The 14354-nt window shown below is 43.7% G+C and overlaps 4 protein-coding genes across 4 annotated transcripts; 1 reads left to right on the forward strand and 3 right to left on the reverse strand.

Annotated features, from left to right (window-relative positions):
* Positions 1-604: 604 nt before the first annotated feature.
* On the forward strand, positions 605-2526 carry LOC134187414 (zinc finger protein 593-like). Its single transcript, XM_062655531.1, has 3 exons — positions 605-809; positions 867-929; positions 1993-2526. Exons 1-3 carry the CDS (start codon positions 616-618, stop codon positions 2129-2131), a joined length of 396 nt encoding a protein of 131 aa, XP_062511515.1. The 5' UTR covers positions 605-615; the 3' UTR covers positions 2132-2526.
* Positions 2527-3221: 695 nt separating this feature from the next.
* On the reverse strand, positions 3222-8221 carry LOC134187413 (ras-related protein Rab-21-like). Its single transcript, XM_062655530.1, has 8 exons — positions 7885-8221; positions 7714-7773; positions 7554-7609; positions 7445-7496; positions 3965-4028; positions 3852-3906; positions 3538-3626; positions 3222-3480 (listed from the first exon to the last, which is right to left on the reverse strand). The coding sequence occupies exons 1-8, from the start codon at positions 8020-8022 to the stop codon at positions 3359-3361; spliced, it is 636 nt and encodes a 211-aa protein (XP_062511514.1). The 5' UTR covers positions 8023-8221; the 3' UTR covers positions 3222-3358.
* Positions 8222-9703: 1482 nt separating this feature from the next.
* Positions 9704-12645, reverse strand: LOC134187412 (superoxide dismutase [Mn/Fe] 1-like). The gene is made up of 4 exons (XM_062655529.1): positions 12381-12645; positions 12197-12300; positions 10468-10634; positions 9704-10095 (listed from the first exon to the last, which is right to left on the reverse strand). Exons 1-4 carry the CDS (start codon positions 12597-12599, stop codon positions 9860-9862), a joined length of 726 nt encoding a protein of 241 aa, XP_062511513.1. The 5' UTR covers positions 12600-12645; the 3' UTR covers positions 9704-9859.
* A 447-nt stretch (positions 12646-13092) lies between these two features.
* On the reverse strand, positions 13093-13767 carry LOC134186330 (thiosulfate sulfurtransferase/rhodanese-like domain-containing protein 3). Its single transcript, XM_062654258.1, has 3 exons — positions 13461-13767; positions 13226-13388; positions 13093-13167 (listed from the first exon to the last, which is right to left on the reverse strand). Exons 1-3 carry the CDS (start codon positions 13741-13743, stop codon positions 13110-13112), a joined length of 504 nt encoding a protein of 167 aa, XP_062510242.1. The 5' UTR covers positions 13744-13767; the 3' UTR covers positions 13093-13109.
* Between the last annotated feature and the right edge of the window lie 587 nt (positions 13768-14354).

Below are 14354 nucleotides of genomic sequence, written 5' to 3' on the forward strand. Positions count from 1 at the left end.
TGTCTGCTAATATAGAATTTTGGGGTCTCACTAGAACAACGTCTCACCTTGAACTTGCTGTTGTCGGGCGAAGAATCCTCGTCGCCAGTTTTAGACGTTTAGTCTCTGACTCACAATAGTCTTTACTTTGACAACAACTCATTTAGCCCACTCACTCAACAACCTACCTACCTTAGCTGCTATGTACTCGCCAGTCTCTCCCGCCTTCGTCATTCCCCGGATTGTCAACCCTCTCCCCGGATTGTCAACCCTCTCCCCGGATTGTCAACCCTCTTCCCGGATTGTCAACCGTCTCCCCACAGTGACAATCCGGGGAACGGCGGGGGCAGGGAGAAATGGGCTCGAGTCTACAAACAACCCGTACTGTATCTATTCACTCTAGACACTACGCAGTGGCTATACACCGTCTACATCATTGCGCTCGGGTTCAAAGACTTAGGGCTCAATCAAAGCGATTCTGCACCTGCAACGTTCCGCACAGCCGCTGTTTGAAAGTCACATACACGTCTTCATAGACATAGGATTTCGTAACTACATACCGCTAAACACGTCCGAATATCGCGTACACTGTGCACGTGTACAATTCCAAGGCAACATACGGGACCTTTTGAAGCAATGGGACGTGTACGGCGGAAGCGTGTACACAAGAATATCAAGGATACGAAAAGGAAATTCCGGACGAGACGGAGAACGAAGGATATCGATCAGATTCACGACGATATGAAAGCAGAGAACGCGACTAAATTACTAGAGCAGCCGCCTGACGCGAGTCTGCCTGGTCTGGGACAACACTACTGTCTTGAATGCGCGTAAGGGTTCGAGACGAACTGCCGTAACACGTCGTTGCAACGTCATTAATTACGTAGGCGGTACTTTGTGGATATGACGTCACTTCAAGGTCACATAAAGTCGAAGGTCCACAAGAGACGGTAGGCTGGCTTGTACGTGTTGAAGCTTGCTGACTAAGTTGTAGTTTAGTCTCTAGATTTCAAAATGCATGAACATGAGCGGAAAGTTTTATTTATTATTGCCGAGCGTAGCGAGGCTTCTAATCCGGGTCGCACAGCAGAAAGGGGCGTGATCCTATATGGCTATATCATATCTTTTGAGCTCTCGGTGTGTGTGTGTGTGTGTGTGTGTGTGTGTGTGTGTGTGTGTGTGTACGAACCTCAAATTTCTCCTTTCTGCAACCACGTTTCATTATACCACCTACTTCAAAAAATTGTTTCCATGTCCGACTAGTCACTACAGATCAGTTTAGGAATGATTCATGCAAGTGACCAAAATGGCAATGAAGAAGCCTCATGAAGTTTCGTCGCCCGTCCTTTTGTATTGTAGCTAGGGATTGTACACACACACACACACACACACACACACACACACACACACACCACATCAGCACACAAACACATGCGCACACATCTTAGTTACAGCATTAACCTTAATTGCAGCATTCCAATAATGCATAAAGCATCTATTCCTCCTTTTAATACCTAGAAACACACACTAAAGTTGTATCAATTGACCTATGCAGGCACCTGAATATTAAGCCATTACTGGTTGGATATATATTATACTGTGTAAGATGAAATCTTCGTGGGAATTATATTTTGGCGGATTGGTGGATTTTTCAGCGACCGCCAGTATAAAATCTGCCATTAATTTGGCCACCAGGATATGTTGACGTCATCAGGCACGTGGATCAGCTAATGGCGGTATGGCGGTATGGCTGGTACCTCATGCAGATGAGGCCACAAGATAACAAACTCCTCCATAATGCGGCCACTTATCTATTGGGTGGGGAATATGGATCAATTATCAAACAACCATGTCGAACCACTACAATAAAATATGTCAAATATGCTTTGTCCGTCAATATCTTAGCAAACCGCCAATTTAAATTCCCACCGATGTTATCTTACACATTTATATGTTTACATTACTCATACCAGTAACAGCTGATTTTTGTACTGATTTTGTTCTGTCGTGTAGATTAAAAGAGTTGGCCGAGCCAGCATACACTCAGAGGGAAGCTGAAGCCGCTGCCGGCATGGGTTCCTACACGATGGACACACAAGCAGTGAGAGCAACAAAGGTAGCAAGAGCAGAAGTGATGGACGAGTCAGACTAGCTTTAGCTGTACACATTGTATGTGTACTTAGATAAGTCATCCGCACGGATCGTACGTTACTGTATGTATACAAGTAGATGTACAGTACCTTCAAATGTCATTATGCCATGTATCACACAAGATGCCATTACTCATATTTCTGGTGTGACAGAGTCACCTTGGAGTTGAGTATTCCTTCATTAGTAAATAAATAAATAAATAAATAAATAAATAAAAAGCCAATACATAAATAAATTAACGACAGTTTCCAAGACAACAACATGCAGTACAACATCCTTCACAGAAGCTTCCATCCGTATTTTGAGCAGGACGCTCCACTTATTTTGACATTACTGTAAGAAACTCCTTCCAACCTTATTTGGTCGTACGAGCCTTGCAGCTGGAGAGGAGGCAAAAGACACTTTACACCAAGCATCTGTCATAACAGCAGCAGGAGGGATATTCCACCCTATCCTGGTGGAAACTTTCGGTCTTTGGTCGTCTCACAGCCTCGTCGAGTCGACATTTTGAAAATCAATTGCACTGCTGCATAACCACCTGACCATTAGCCAAGTCACCTCATACCTCCGTCAACAGTTGTCCATCAAACTTTGGCTTTATAATTCTAAGATGGTTTTAGAGCAACTAGCACTGGACAGTAGTAACGATATTGTTGGGATACTTTGAGATAGTTGTGTTGGGGTGGGGGTTGGGGTTGGCAAACTATAGTAGAATATTTAAATATATACAGCGATATATATATATATATATATAATAAATAAGTTAATAAATTATGCTTGAAGTTTTCTATTACACATCAAACGTATTGCTTTGAAAGTGTCTGCCATACACTTTTGTACACCAGACCCTTTGCACTACCATGATGTCCAACAGGCAAGTCCACAATTGTTCTAGTCTAAGCATCTCCAACCCTTACATTGATTGTTTTAATCCATTCGAACATTATTACACACTAGCCTATTAGGTTGCCGCTCGGCCACTACACTTATTCTGCTTTTACCTGCTGTGATGCTATTACGCTTGACATTCTTAGTGAAATGAGTTATACCATGTGGTGTGCTTTCAGGCATGTCTGGATGCATGTTGTCCCTGGTTTAGACCCTTGTCATGTGTACAAGATAAAGCCTCCCACATAGCTAACAAAGCCACATTCAACAGTCCATCATATACTCCAGTGGCACATTATCATACACAAATACAGATACCAAACGAGGTGGGTAAGTTAACTCAAGAGCAGCAACCACCGTTACGTCTCTCGGGTTCGTCGTCGATGATGTCGACGCCACGTTGGCCACCATACGTTCCCATCCCGGCACCTATGCCTGCCTTAGGAGCTCTCTCGATCATTCCTGCAAAACAAGTGGTCAATCAATGGAATTAGGTATCATGATAAGAGTGTGACTCACGTTTGCATAGATCTAAGAACATGTCTTCGATGCCTTTGTTCAGTTTCGCCGACGTGTGGAAGTGTTTCGCACCAACCGCTTGTGCGTAACTACAGAGATGATATTCAAGTGGATACACACACACACACACACACACACACACACACACACACACACACACACACACACACACACACACACACACACACACACACACAAGCACACACACACACATAAGCACACACACACACACACACACACACACACACACACACACACACACACACACACACACACACACACACACACACACACACATTGCAGTCGGTTATTACCTTTCTGCCTCACTGACTTCGACTGTTCTGTTTTTCTCCAAGTCTATTTTATTGCCTGGAAGAAAGACCTTCAATGTAATCCCTACTTATTATGAATTATTGTGTCAACTCACCGACTATGCACAAACATATATCATCACCTAACATCTTCCTCAACTCTTTCACCCACTTCTGTACCTAAACATTTGAAATTTCACTATCAATGAAGACAACAAACCGCGATTATGTTACAACTCTTGTAATGGTTGGAGCTCAACAGGATACATTGCGTTCAGACTAAATATAAACACTTGACATAGTCAGCATAAATGCCTAGCGCGCGTTACATGGGCGTGGCTTAGGTAGCAGCCTCACCAAATGATTATTATGTACGTGTAGTGTCTGCTCCATTAATATTAACATCCATCTTACAACTAGTTCTCACAGCATTTCAAAGAAGAAGACAAGGCTAAGTAGCTAGGCAATGTACTTTCTACGCATGTGGATTACACTTTAAATTAATTACTAGTAATGTATCTTGAAAAGTATATTACTTATTTCATTACTTAGCACCCAGACAGGAAGTGGCAGTTTTGTAATGCAGACTAAAGTCAACTTCGTGAAAACCAGAGCGGCCATGCCCGCACACGCTGTCACAGTGTGTGGCATCCAACGGTCCAGTCATCCGTTTGCTCATCACCACACTCTGTCATTCACATGAATGCACAAGTTGCCCAAACATCAAATACCTTGATATGTACCATTCAAAGACCACGTTTTTATCCATACAGGACACGGTTCTCCCCAGATAGTTGCACCAAGCAAAGCCGGTGGAAGCAGATTCAGATTGGTCCGGCCTAATGCGCACTAAAGGGCATGATTGAGCACGTGATTTCAATTCTTTGCTCGTGTTGTATCACAGAAAGTTGATCAAGATATCAACAAGACTTCAACTACTGGGAATGAAGAAAGAGTGTCTGGGTATACACGGTCACAGTGACACACAAAGATCTCAAAGAAATAAATTATTAATTAATTATCTATAGCCTGTACTGGAAGTTCTCGGCAATCGCTCTCTGGCACTATTTCAAATATTGATACAACTATGACTGTAGCTATTAGCCGGCTGTGCCAGCTCTGCCAACATGGTAAGAACCAAACCCTGTGGGGGCATGGTCATCACATGGCCACAAAATCAATACATAAAATCAAAACCACAAATTGAAGCGAGAGCACACGCAAATATATGTTACACATGCAGTGATACCCACCACTGTGTACTGATAGTACTTCGTACTGGGTATCCAACAAATCACTTGTACCAACGGCTTCGAGACCCGACCTGTTTGTATAAGTGGCACTCTACTGTAGTCTATTAGGGAGATTTATGCAAGTGCATGTCACGTAACTAATTTACTAATTAACACAGAGACAGGCAGGCAGACAGACAGACAGACAGACAGACAGACAGACAAGCAGACAAACAAACAGGGAGGCCCGACTTACTCAGTACCCAATTTTTCCTCATTAGACTTATAGCCTGTTTACACGGGCACGCATAGCGAGCCTTGCCAAGCCACGCCAGCTCGTGCCAGTCCAGTATTCCAGCCCGCGTTTACACGACACACTCCGTAGAAGGAAGCCAATGCGTGTCACTAACATGTGTTAGTTCCTTGAGCTTGACATAGCTCTCGTTAGCTCACGTTTGCAACGGACAGAGGTCAAGTTGCTCGCGTTTTTTCTCTATGGTTTTACAACAGTCATATCCAGAATGCATAGGACATATACGAGACGTCGTAGGTCTATCACCAGGCGACTGTTGCGCACATGCAGCAATGGAGTTCAAACGCTAAACTTCTTGCTCATCTTAGTCGCTCCCTAACAAAGTCTTCGTCTAGCTCCACGCTACTTGTGCCATTTTCTCGCAGAAGTATGACGTATCGAAAAGGGGTCCGACCATGCGAGACTACCAACTGAGCATGCGCGGCCCGTTTTCCAGCACGCTATGCGTTTACACGATGTATTTGACCCAAGCCAGCCTGGGCTGGCGTGCACTGGCCCGGCTAGAAAGACCAAGCCGAGCTGGCATGGCTTGGCACGGTTCGGCACTAGTTATATATAAATGTTTTAGTTTGCTGTAATGTTAGCTTTTCAATGAACATTAGTCTAAAGTTCCCTTCCCGAATAGGAGAATACGTGGGAAAAAACCCGTATCTCCTGAAGCAGATGTCCTAGCGAGTTGATTCCAACATCATTGGAAAGCTTACAAGGAGGAGGTTCCAGATCAGTTATTGAATACGATGACTGGTGCTCTATTACAACACAATTACTAACTTCCTGTATGACATGCACTTGGCCCTGCCCTACTCTTCCATTTACACCAGGCGTCAGATAACTTCAAAGTCACCGCTAAGACGCCCACTACTTGAAAGCTGACGTGGACGTACTTTGAACTATTGATTGATAAGTAAAACAGCTGTAGCTAGCAAGCTTATGTAGTTGAGGCATTGGTTGAACCTTTGAACGTAAGTTTATAGCAAAACATTTCTATACTGGAACCTTTCATTCCACTAGCTACGCCCATCTCTGCTCTTCGATTCCTTATCTATTAACAACAGTTCCCACGTATTCTCCTATTCAGGAATGGACTTTAGTTGTATTACTGTAGTTCTTTGCAGAATTGTATCATAGTCTGATGTAAGAAATAAATAATGACACACAGACAGACAAGTCTGTTGCACTCACATCTATAGTTTACCTTTAGCAGAATCATTTAGTTTGTAATCGTGTTTGAAGTATATGTATTGAATAGGCAAACAGACAAATAGAGAGACAAACAGACACATGACAAGACAGACAAAGAAACAGACTAACAGACACACAATGAGACAGACAGACAAACAAACAGACAAACAGACACATGGTGAGACAAACAGACACACAATGAGACAGACAGACAGACAAACAGACAGACAAACAAACAAACAGACAGACAAACAAACAAACAGACAGACAAACAAACAAACAGACAGACAAACAAACAGACACATGATGAGACAGACAGACAGACAAACAAACAAACAGACACACAATGACAGACAAACAAACAAACAGACACACGATGAGACAGACAGACAAACACATGATGATGAGACAGACAGACAAACACACGATGATGATACAGACAGACAGACGATAAGACAGACAGACAGACACACAATGAGTCAGACAGACAGACAGACGGACAGACAGACAGACAAACAGTCACACAACAAGACAGACAAACAGGCACATGACAGGACAAACAGACAAACAGACTGACACGACGAGACAGACAGACAAACAAACAGAAAACAGACACACGATAAGACAGACAGACAAACAGACAGACAAACAAACACTATTACATACACAAGTAACAAAAAATTCAATAATCTTTTACATACACACAACATCACAAAATGATCGTCAACATTCAATGTAGTGGCCAAATCAAACAACAAAACAACTAACACAGAATCTGCTACACAGTACTGTGTCCGCTCCCCAATACGTAAGACATCCAGTAAGTCACTAAGTCGTCTAATCATTTCAATGTCATCGCATCGTCTCACCTTCTGGAAGGAATCTTGATCTGTGATGTCATACACTAGCAGAGCTCCATTGCTACACAACACAGCCAATCAACGATCTCTTCCACACACAAAAACACACTCCACTCACCTGTCTCTGTAATAGATCGGACCGAGCGCATGAAACCGCTCCTGGCCTGCTGTATCCTACAATTAGTGAACACCCCCATACACTGACGTCACACTCAGCAACCAAGATACGTCACACACACATACACACGACAATATCTACAGGGTCACACAACACTCACCCAAATGTTCAACGTCACTCGCTTGCCTCCTATGTTCAACTTCTTCGTTAGAAACGACGCCTAACGAACAATATAACGAAACTAGAGCCCGGATGTCGCCATTTTCAAACTCAAACGAGTCGTGGAGCGTCTCGATATCATTTATTATACTCTGGAATGTTGCGTACGCACCTGCAGAGTGCTAATATGCTTCTCGTTGAACTTATTTTCGCAATATCTGAGGACGAGCGACGTTTTGCCGACGCAGCCCTCGCCGAGGAGGACGACTTTCATCTGGTGGCTCCGACCACCTGCTCCTGTGTCGGCCATCACGGCTGACGGTTAGTGAAGGTGTTTGAACGATGAAATGTGGATCGTGGTAGATCGCACGATGACGTTTTGGGTCCCGGATGAGGATGACGACGGAATGGGTTTATCTTACTGCGGGAACAGGAAAAAGGATGTTGTGGTATATATAGATATCTATATTTAGAATAGGAAAATGTGCGTGTGTGTGTGTGGTGTGTGTGTGGTGTGGTGTGTGTGTGGTGGTGGTGTGTGTGTGGTGTGTGTGCGCGCGCGTGTGTGGTGTGTGTGTGCGTGTATGTGTGTGTGTGTGTGTGTGTGTGTGTGTGTGTGTGTGTGTGTGTGTGTGTGTGGTGTGTGTGCGCGCGTGTGTGTGTGGTGTGTGTGTGTGTGTGTGTGGTGTGTGTGTGCGTGTATGTGTGTGTGTGTGTGTGTGTGTGTGTGTGTGTGTGTGTGTGTGCGCGCGTGTGTGTGTGGTGTGTGTGTGTGTGTGTGTGTGTGTGTGTGTGGTGTGTGTGTGCGCGCGCGCGCGAGCGCTCGTGTGTCGCAGTTCCACCAAATTTCGCTCGCGCACGCCGAACTGATAGTCGTAGACAGCGAAGATGTCGTTGTCTTCCAGAGTTTTTTCAGGACGACGCCATTTCTTGCTGATCGAATCCGCCTCCTCTCGCGCTCGAATTCCTCTAGAACGTTAACGACGCATCACATCTCCATCAAATCTGAAATTTCTATTCCTGACCTCGGACGGTACACACGGAGCGTGTCATTTATTACTAGTGACGTTGATAAAAGTAAGAATATCCGGGTCCTTACGAAAGCGTTGCCATTCACTATGCTTGTAATTATAAAGCAAGACTACCAACTACCATCAAACACTATTGTCACTTATAGAGTAGGTGATAGAAAAGAGATGATGTTGAAACAACACAACCACTGTCTTGAGTAGGCAACAGGAAGTTTCACTACGTACAAATCACTAGTCTCGCGTACCCAGACCGTCCCGGCGCGTTATCCTTGGGTGAAAAAGGGTCTGGCTACGCGAGGCTTGGAAAATTGTCGATTTGATACAAAACACGGACACTTTTATTCCATCATCCATCATCCACCAGCACACACTGTCACAGACACATCACCATCTGCCAATAAGTTCATGTTCAACAAAGCAAACACGCGAGTGTCTGCACAATGCGAACGTTAGTCTGATGTTACCCGCAGGGTGATGGCAGTTCATCCAGGACTACAATCCACACAGTAACGCCTACGCAGACCAATGACCAAACGACCTACCACGCGCGCTAGGTTACAATGGGATCCCTTGTTAATTAATTAATGTAAAGCAACACATTCATTTAAATAATCCAGGAAGTCAGCAACTTCAAACAAACCTCTCCAGTTATAAAGAGCAAGCATCTGACTTACCAGCATCTGTAGACTTCACAGTGTCCGGTAGCCTCAATCTTCGCCTTCGGCTGTGTAGTAACGCGCACGATAATACACAGAGTTCACATGACCAGAAACGAAGTTGCCACTGTAAGGCAAAGATTTCGTTTCAGGTCATGTGAACCCTATGTATTATCGGTGTGCTACTCCACCAGTAAGGCGAAGATGGCCTAGCGTCAAGGCTGTGTCCAGAGCTGTATCTAGAACAATGTCAGTAGCCTCGGCCTCCCAGGCCCATGTAGCGACAACTAAAATGGCTACAGTGTCAGTGTGTCAGACCACAATGCATCATATTACCAATTCCCACTACCTTGCATCTCTACACTTATTCTAACACAATACTAGCTACTAGCAGCTAACAGATAAACAATCAAAGATTTGAAGTTAGAAGCAATTGTTGTTCACATTCTCCCTCGTCCAGTCACTGTTTAGCATTCCATGCAGTGAGGATGTCACCAACTTTGCGCCAATCTACAACCTTCCACCATTCCTCAACGTACGACGGCCTGTTGTTCTGATGTTTCAAATAATACGCGTGCTCCCACACGTCCAAAGCCAGAATCGGCTTCAGACCCTGAGACATCGGATTGTCTTGGTTTTCCGACGTCAGGATTCGCAGTTCGGACGAACCAGGAACTTCGACAAGCCACACCCACCCTGTACAGAAAGGCTCGTCACTACCAGCCACATGCACTGTGTACTAATTGTATGCTCAAAGTCAGTCTTGCAGCTGTTGTTTAACAGTGTGGTTTCACTTTCACAGTGTCAGGTGTGGGTATAGATAGGTCTATGTGATTTCACAGGTAGTTGGCTTGAAGCAGCACGTGTGAAACCACATGGACCTATAACGTGACAACCGACGGATATCATGACTTCAAATATTTACTGTCATACTTGAGTCACGTGACTAGTCGATATTAATAACCTCCTGGTTTAAATAGAATGCCGGGAGAACTTGTTATTAGTCGGTACTCTAATCTGCTGTGAAGTGTGCAACGTATAGCCGTTCAACGTGCAGAGCAAGCTTACCGGATCCGAACAGACCGGTGCCGGTGTCCGTGAATTGCTTCTTGAAATCGGCAAAAGATCCAAACGTAGACTTGATTCTCTCTCCTAAGTTTCCCGAAGGCTCACGCTGTGCATTCGAGTCGCTAGGAGGACTCATGTTCTGCCAGTAGAAGGCATGATTGATAAACCTACAGCACAATTACCCATCAATCCCTTCCAACATACAGTATATAGCCCCATTTACACAACGCTATAGGACCTGGGCCCAGCCCAGTGTAACAGCAGATTGGGTACGCCCGGATATTGGGTACAACCGTACCAAATTTCGTAGGAGAATAAGTTCGGCTCTAGCAAATCTGGTACGGTCTGTCAGTGGCAGAAATCTGGTACGGCCATACTGAATATCCTAAGAAATCTGGTACGTACTGAATATCCTAAGCAGTATGGTACGCCGTACTAAATGTTCTAGGAAATCCGGTACATACTGAATATCCTAGGAAATCTTGTATGGCCGTACTGAATAGGAAACGTGGTACGTATATACAATACGTTAAATTGTTTAATCTAATTAATACACATATCCAATATGCTAAGAAGTCTGGTACATACTCAATATATTGGATTTGATACTACCTAAAATTTTAATATTTTGGAAATTTAGTACATCAGGTATTTGTATTAATTACTCAAATTTGTAAAAATTTGTATCAGGTATGCCAAATAGTTATAAACGTTTACATAAACCTCCTCTCAGCTTCCGCAGAAAAGCTGCAACTGCCAGCACGTCAGTTAGCATTTTCAAATGCAACTTTTTGAGCATGCGCAAAGATATGAAACTAGAAATTGGGCGATATCACCCAGAAGCATACAGCCAGTATACGTTCATGTTCCAGCATACGTTACCTGGCTGCTAATTTTGATTGAAACAACTCATTGATAGTAGGCTCGAGTGTCTATCCGGTCATCTCCCCAGGTGGAGGAGAAAGACCACTCGAGTCTACGTTGATAGTCAAACTGGCAAGTTTCAGGTACATGCGGACTCACTTTCCTGGGCTGAACACACAGGTGTACAGAATATTTGGTACGCTGTACTTGTTATTCTTAGGATATTAGGTACGGCCGTACCTAATATTCGCATACCCAATTTCCTGCTACACTGGGACAAAAGCAAGCCTGAGAGTTTACAACAATTATTTGGACTGAAGTGAGCCTCAGACCCAAGGACATGGCTCACTTTCAAATACTACATCAGCTAGGACAAAATTTAGCGTTGCTCATCACTAACTAAATGTTTAGCTCGTACCCCAGACCTTGTGCGTCTATGACTTATTATCCGGAGATGAGGATACAGTACAACTTGGATTATTATGACACCAATTATTCAGACTTTTCAATACTCCAGAAAAATTTCTGTGACCAAAAGCGCGTGCATTGTACATGTGTCCCGTATAACATCAATCCTGTCAGCAGATTGACCTAATAGGGCTGCGTACTAGACATGTGTTCATTACTTGATTGTCTGTCTGACTGAGCCTCAAGGAAGTCATCATGTCTATCATCCAGACATTCAAATATCCAGACCATTTGACTTCCAACAAAGAAGTCCAAATAATCGAGGTTGTACCAAGTGGCACATGCGTGCGTAAAAACGCAAAATAGGGCTGGACTCTGAGCTATGGGATTGAGTTAAACCAAAGCCACATTTTTACCGGCCTCGTGTAAACTGACACATGACAGACTAGAGACCAACCCGCCGCCATTATTTCGTATTGCACGCTGCCACTTCTTCGGCACGTCGTCAATCCTCTGAATGATGTTTTCAATAGGCTTAGAGGCCAATTCGGCCGACTCTCCCTGCAAAAAGCACACACGCGCATGTACACAACAAAATGTTAGGCGACAGCCAATTGAACGACGAAACGTATCTTGTCTACCGATTTTCTCCACGCTTCGAGCGCAGCGTTTGTTTTCTTCGTGTATCCAGCGTGATGGCGGCTGTGATGAAGACGCATAGTTGCTTCATCGATGTGAGGCTCCAAGTCGGCGTACTCATAGCCAACGTCTGGCAGCAGATAGCCCTCGGCGGAATCTTTAATCTTGAGCACGTTCAGCAAAGCAGATGGTACGATTGGAAAATCAATGCCGGATGCCATATTGATGTATTTGTGTCAGGGAAAGGAACTGGCAGGGTACGCCTACACAACCAGCCCGTATGTGCACGAGACTACCGGTACCAACGGAAGTCAAAAGGAGGGAGGGGCTGGCGGCGCGAGACTACAGAGTAGCCTCGAACTTCCAGACCAGAGTTCGCGCGCTCTCTGGTCTGGAAATGTGATTGGGGAGTTCAGAGTGATGTCATATCATTCTTATCCCCTCCTACCTGGAGTGCAACTGGAACATCTCAATGCAAATGTCATACCTCTGTACAAGCACGTGGACAGTACACCTGCATTTTACAAGTAGCCCGTATGTGCACAAGACATAACGGTTTCCAAAAAATCATACGTATGCTCTGTGCATTCCACATGCAGCTACATAGCCTGTATGTAAGTGTCCAGCTATCCATGTATGCACATAGCATATCTGAATGCATACTCAGCAACTTTTGTCATCTTGTCCACCTATGCATCTCTACTAGTACATCTATAGCTAGCAGTCCTTCTTTATTTCTCTGATTCATTCTGTACCCATTCGGCATATCCACCCAAATAGTGTGATGCCCTAGAAACAAAACAACTATACCCACTGAATGTTCCTTGCGCTAAAAATCACGTCCTACTTGTTATAGCCAAAGGAATGAGCAAGGTTCATAGCTTTTCGACTTCGAACTCCACCCATACAGTGAAACACAAAGTTTGTATCATCTCCAGAAGGCTTTTTAGTCCCATATTTCTGCATAAATGCATCATCCGACATCTTGAGAGCATGTTCCACCTCGCCCACTAAAATTCAAAACATAAATTTCTGCTCCCTGTATCACACGCATTACCAAGAAATCTAGTGCAGTACAGTACGTGGAATATTTATTGAATTCTGGATCTGTCCCGCTTTATATTCGTAAGGCTCTCGCACGTCAATCAGTTGAATGTCTTCCTTATTGACACGTTGTTTGAACTGAGTGTAGTTAAGGTCGTACCAAGGTCTGTCGGTAGAAAAACACTTCGAGGTCGAGAGCAATTGCAATTGCCAGAAGGGTCTAGAAGGGAAGCATAACCGACTTGAGACACTCAGTTGTCTGCCAGCGGTTAAGACGTATATAACATTACTAGCAGCTACAAAATTGAAACGCCGTAACATATTCAGGTTACCCGGATAATTGAAACCCCGTATTGCAATTCAGCTAGGTGTTGGTAATCGTTTTGCAATGGATCTGGTACAAGGTGGCGATGAATGATTACTAATTATCATAATATTGTAAGTCTACTATATAGCTATTATTTCCTACTTACACTGTACTGTACCACATTGTCACAATGTGACATTGTGTCCATGTTTAGCTAATCTTTGCGTTGGCACAGTTACGTATATATGCAGTATTAATTAATTAATAAGTTTACTAGTCATGTGTATTAATAAACGTAATTGACTGTAATATTCAAGTTAACAAAAAGACACTCTAGATCAATTTCCATAGACACATAAGTACTAGCTGGTAGAAGTCATTATGAAAAATTTGTTATGACTACTACCAGACTAGTTTGATCAGAACATTTATATGATAGATATATTTATTAATTTAGTCACTAGATTGAAATTGTGTATTCTGAACAGTAGAATTTAGTGATAAAATTGTTCTGAGGACAGACATTCAAACAGACAGACAGCAGACAGACAGCAGACAGACAGCAGACAGACAGCAGACAGACAGAGAGAAGGACAGACAGACAGACAGACAGACAGAGTCTATG

This window comes from Corticium candelabrum, chromosome 11 (assembly GCF_963422355.1).
Source record: "Corticium candelabrum chromosome 11, ooCorCand1.1, whole genome shotgun sequence".
NCBI classification, from domain to species: Eukaryota; Metazoa; Porifera; class Homoscleromorpha; order Homosclerophorida; family Plakinidae; genus Corticium; species Corticium candelabrum.

Coding starts and splice junctions, on each gene's coding strand:
- LOC134187414 (XM_062655531.1), top strand. CDS start 616: ATGGGACGTGTACGGCGGAAGCGTGTACACAAGAATATCAAGGATACG. Junction 810..866: donor CACTACTGTCTTGAATGCGC/GTAAGGGTTCGA, acceptor TTAATTACGTAG/GCGGTACTTTGTGGATATGA. Junction 930..1,992: donor TCGAAGGTCCACAAGAGACG/GTAGGCTGGCTT, acceptor TCTGTCGTGTAG/ATTAAAAGAGTTGGCCGAGC.
- LOC134187413 (XM_062655530.1), bottom strand. CDS start 8,022: ATGGCCGACACAGGAGCAGGTGGTCGGAGCCACCAGATGAAAGTCGTC. Junction 7,774..7,884: donor AGCATATTAGCACTCTGCAG/GTGCGTACGCAA, acceptor ATTGTTCGTTAG/GCGTCGTTTCTAACGAAGAA. Junction 7,497..7,553: donor CCGATCTATTACAGAGACAG/GTGAGTGGAGTG, acceptor TGTGTTGTGTAG/CAATGGAGCTCTGCTAGTGT.
- LOC134187412 (XM_062655529.1), bottom strand. CDS start 12,599: ATGGCATCCGGCATTGATTTTCCAATCGTACCATCTGCTTTGCTGAAC. Junction 12,301..12,380: donor TCGAAGCGTGGAGAAAATCG/GTAGACAAGATA, acceptor TGCTTTTTGCAG/GGAGAGTCGGCCGAATTGGC. Junction 10,096..10,467: donor CACCGGTCTGTTCGGATCCG/GTAAGCTTGCTC, acceptor CTTTCTGTACAG/GGTGGGTGTGGCTTGTCGAA.
- LOC134186330 (XM_062654258.1), bottom strand. CDS start 13,743: ATGTTACGGCGTTTCAATTTTGTAGCTGCTAGTAATGTTATATACGTC. Junction 13,389..13,460: donor GAATTCAATAAATATTCCAC/GTACTGTACTGC, acceptor TTTGAATTTTAG/TGGGCGAGGTGGAACATGCT. Junction 13,168..13,225: donor CATTCCTTTGGCTATAACAA/GTAGGACGTGAT, acceptor TTTTGTTTCTAG/GGCATCACACTATTTGGGTG.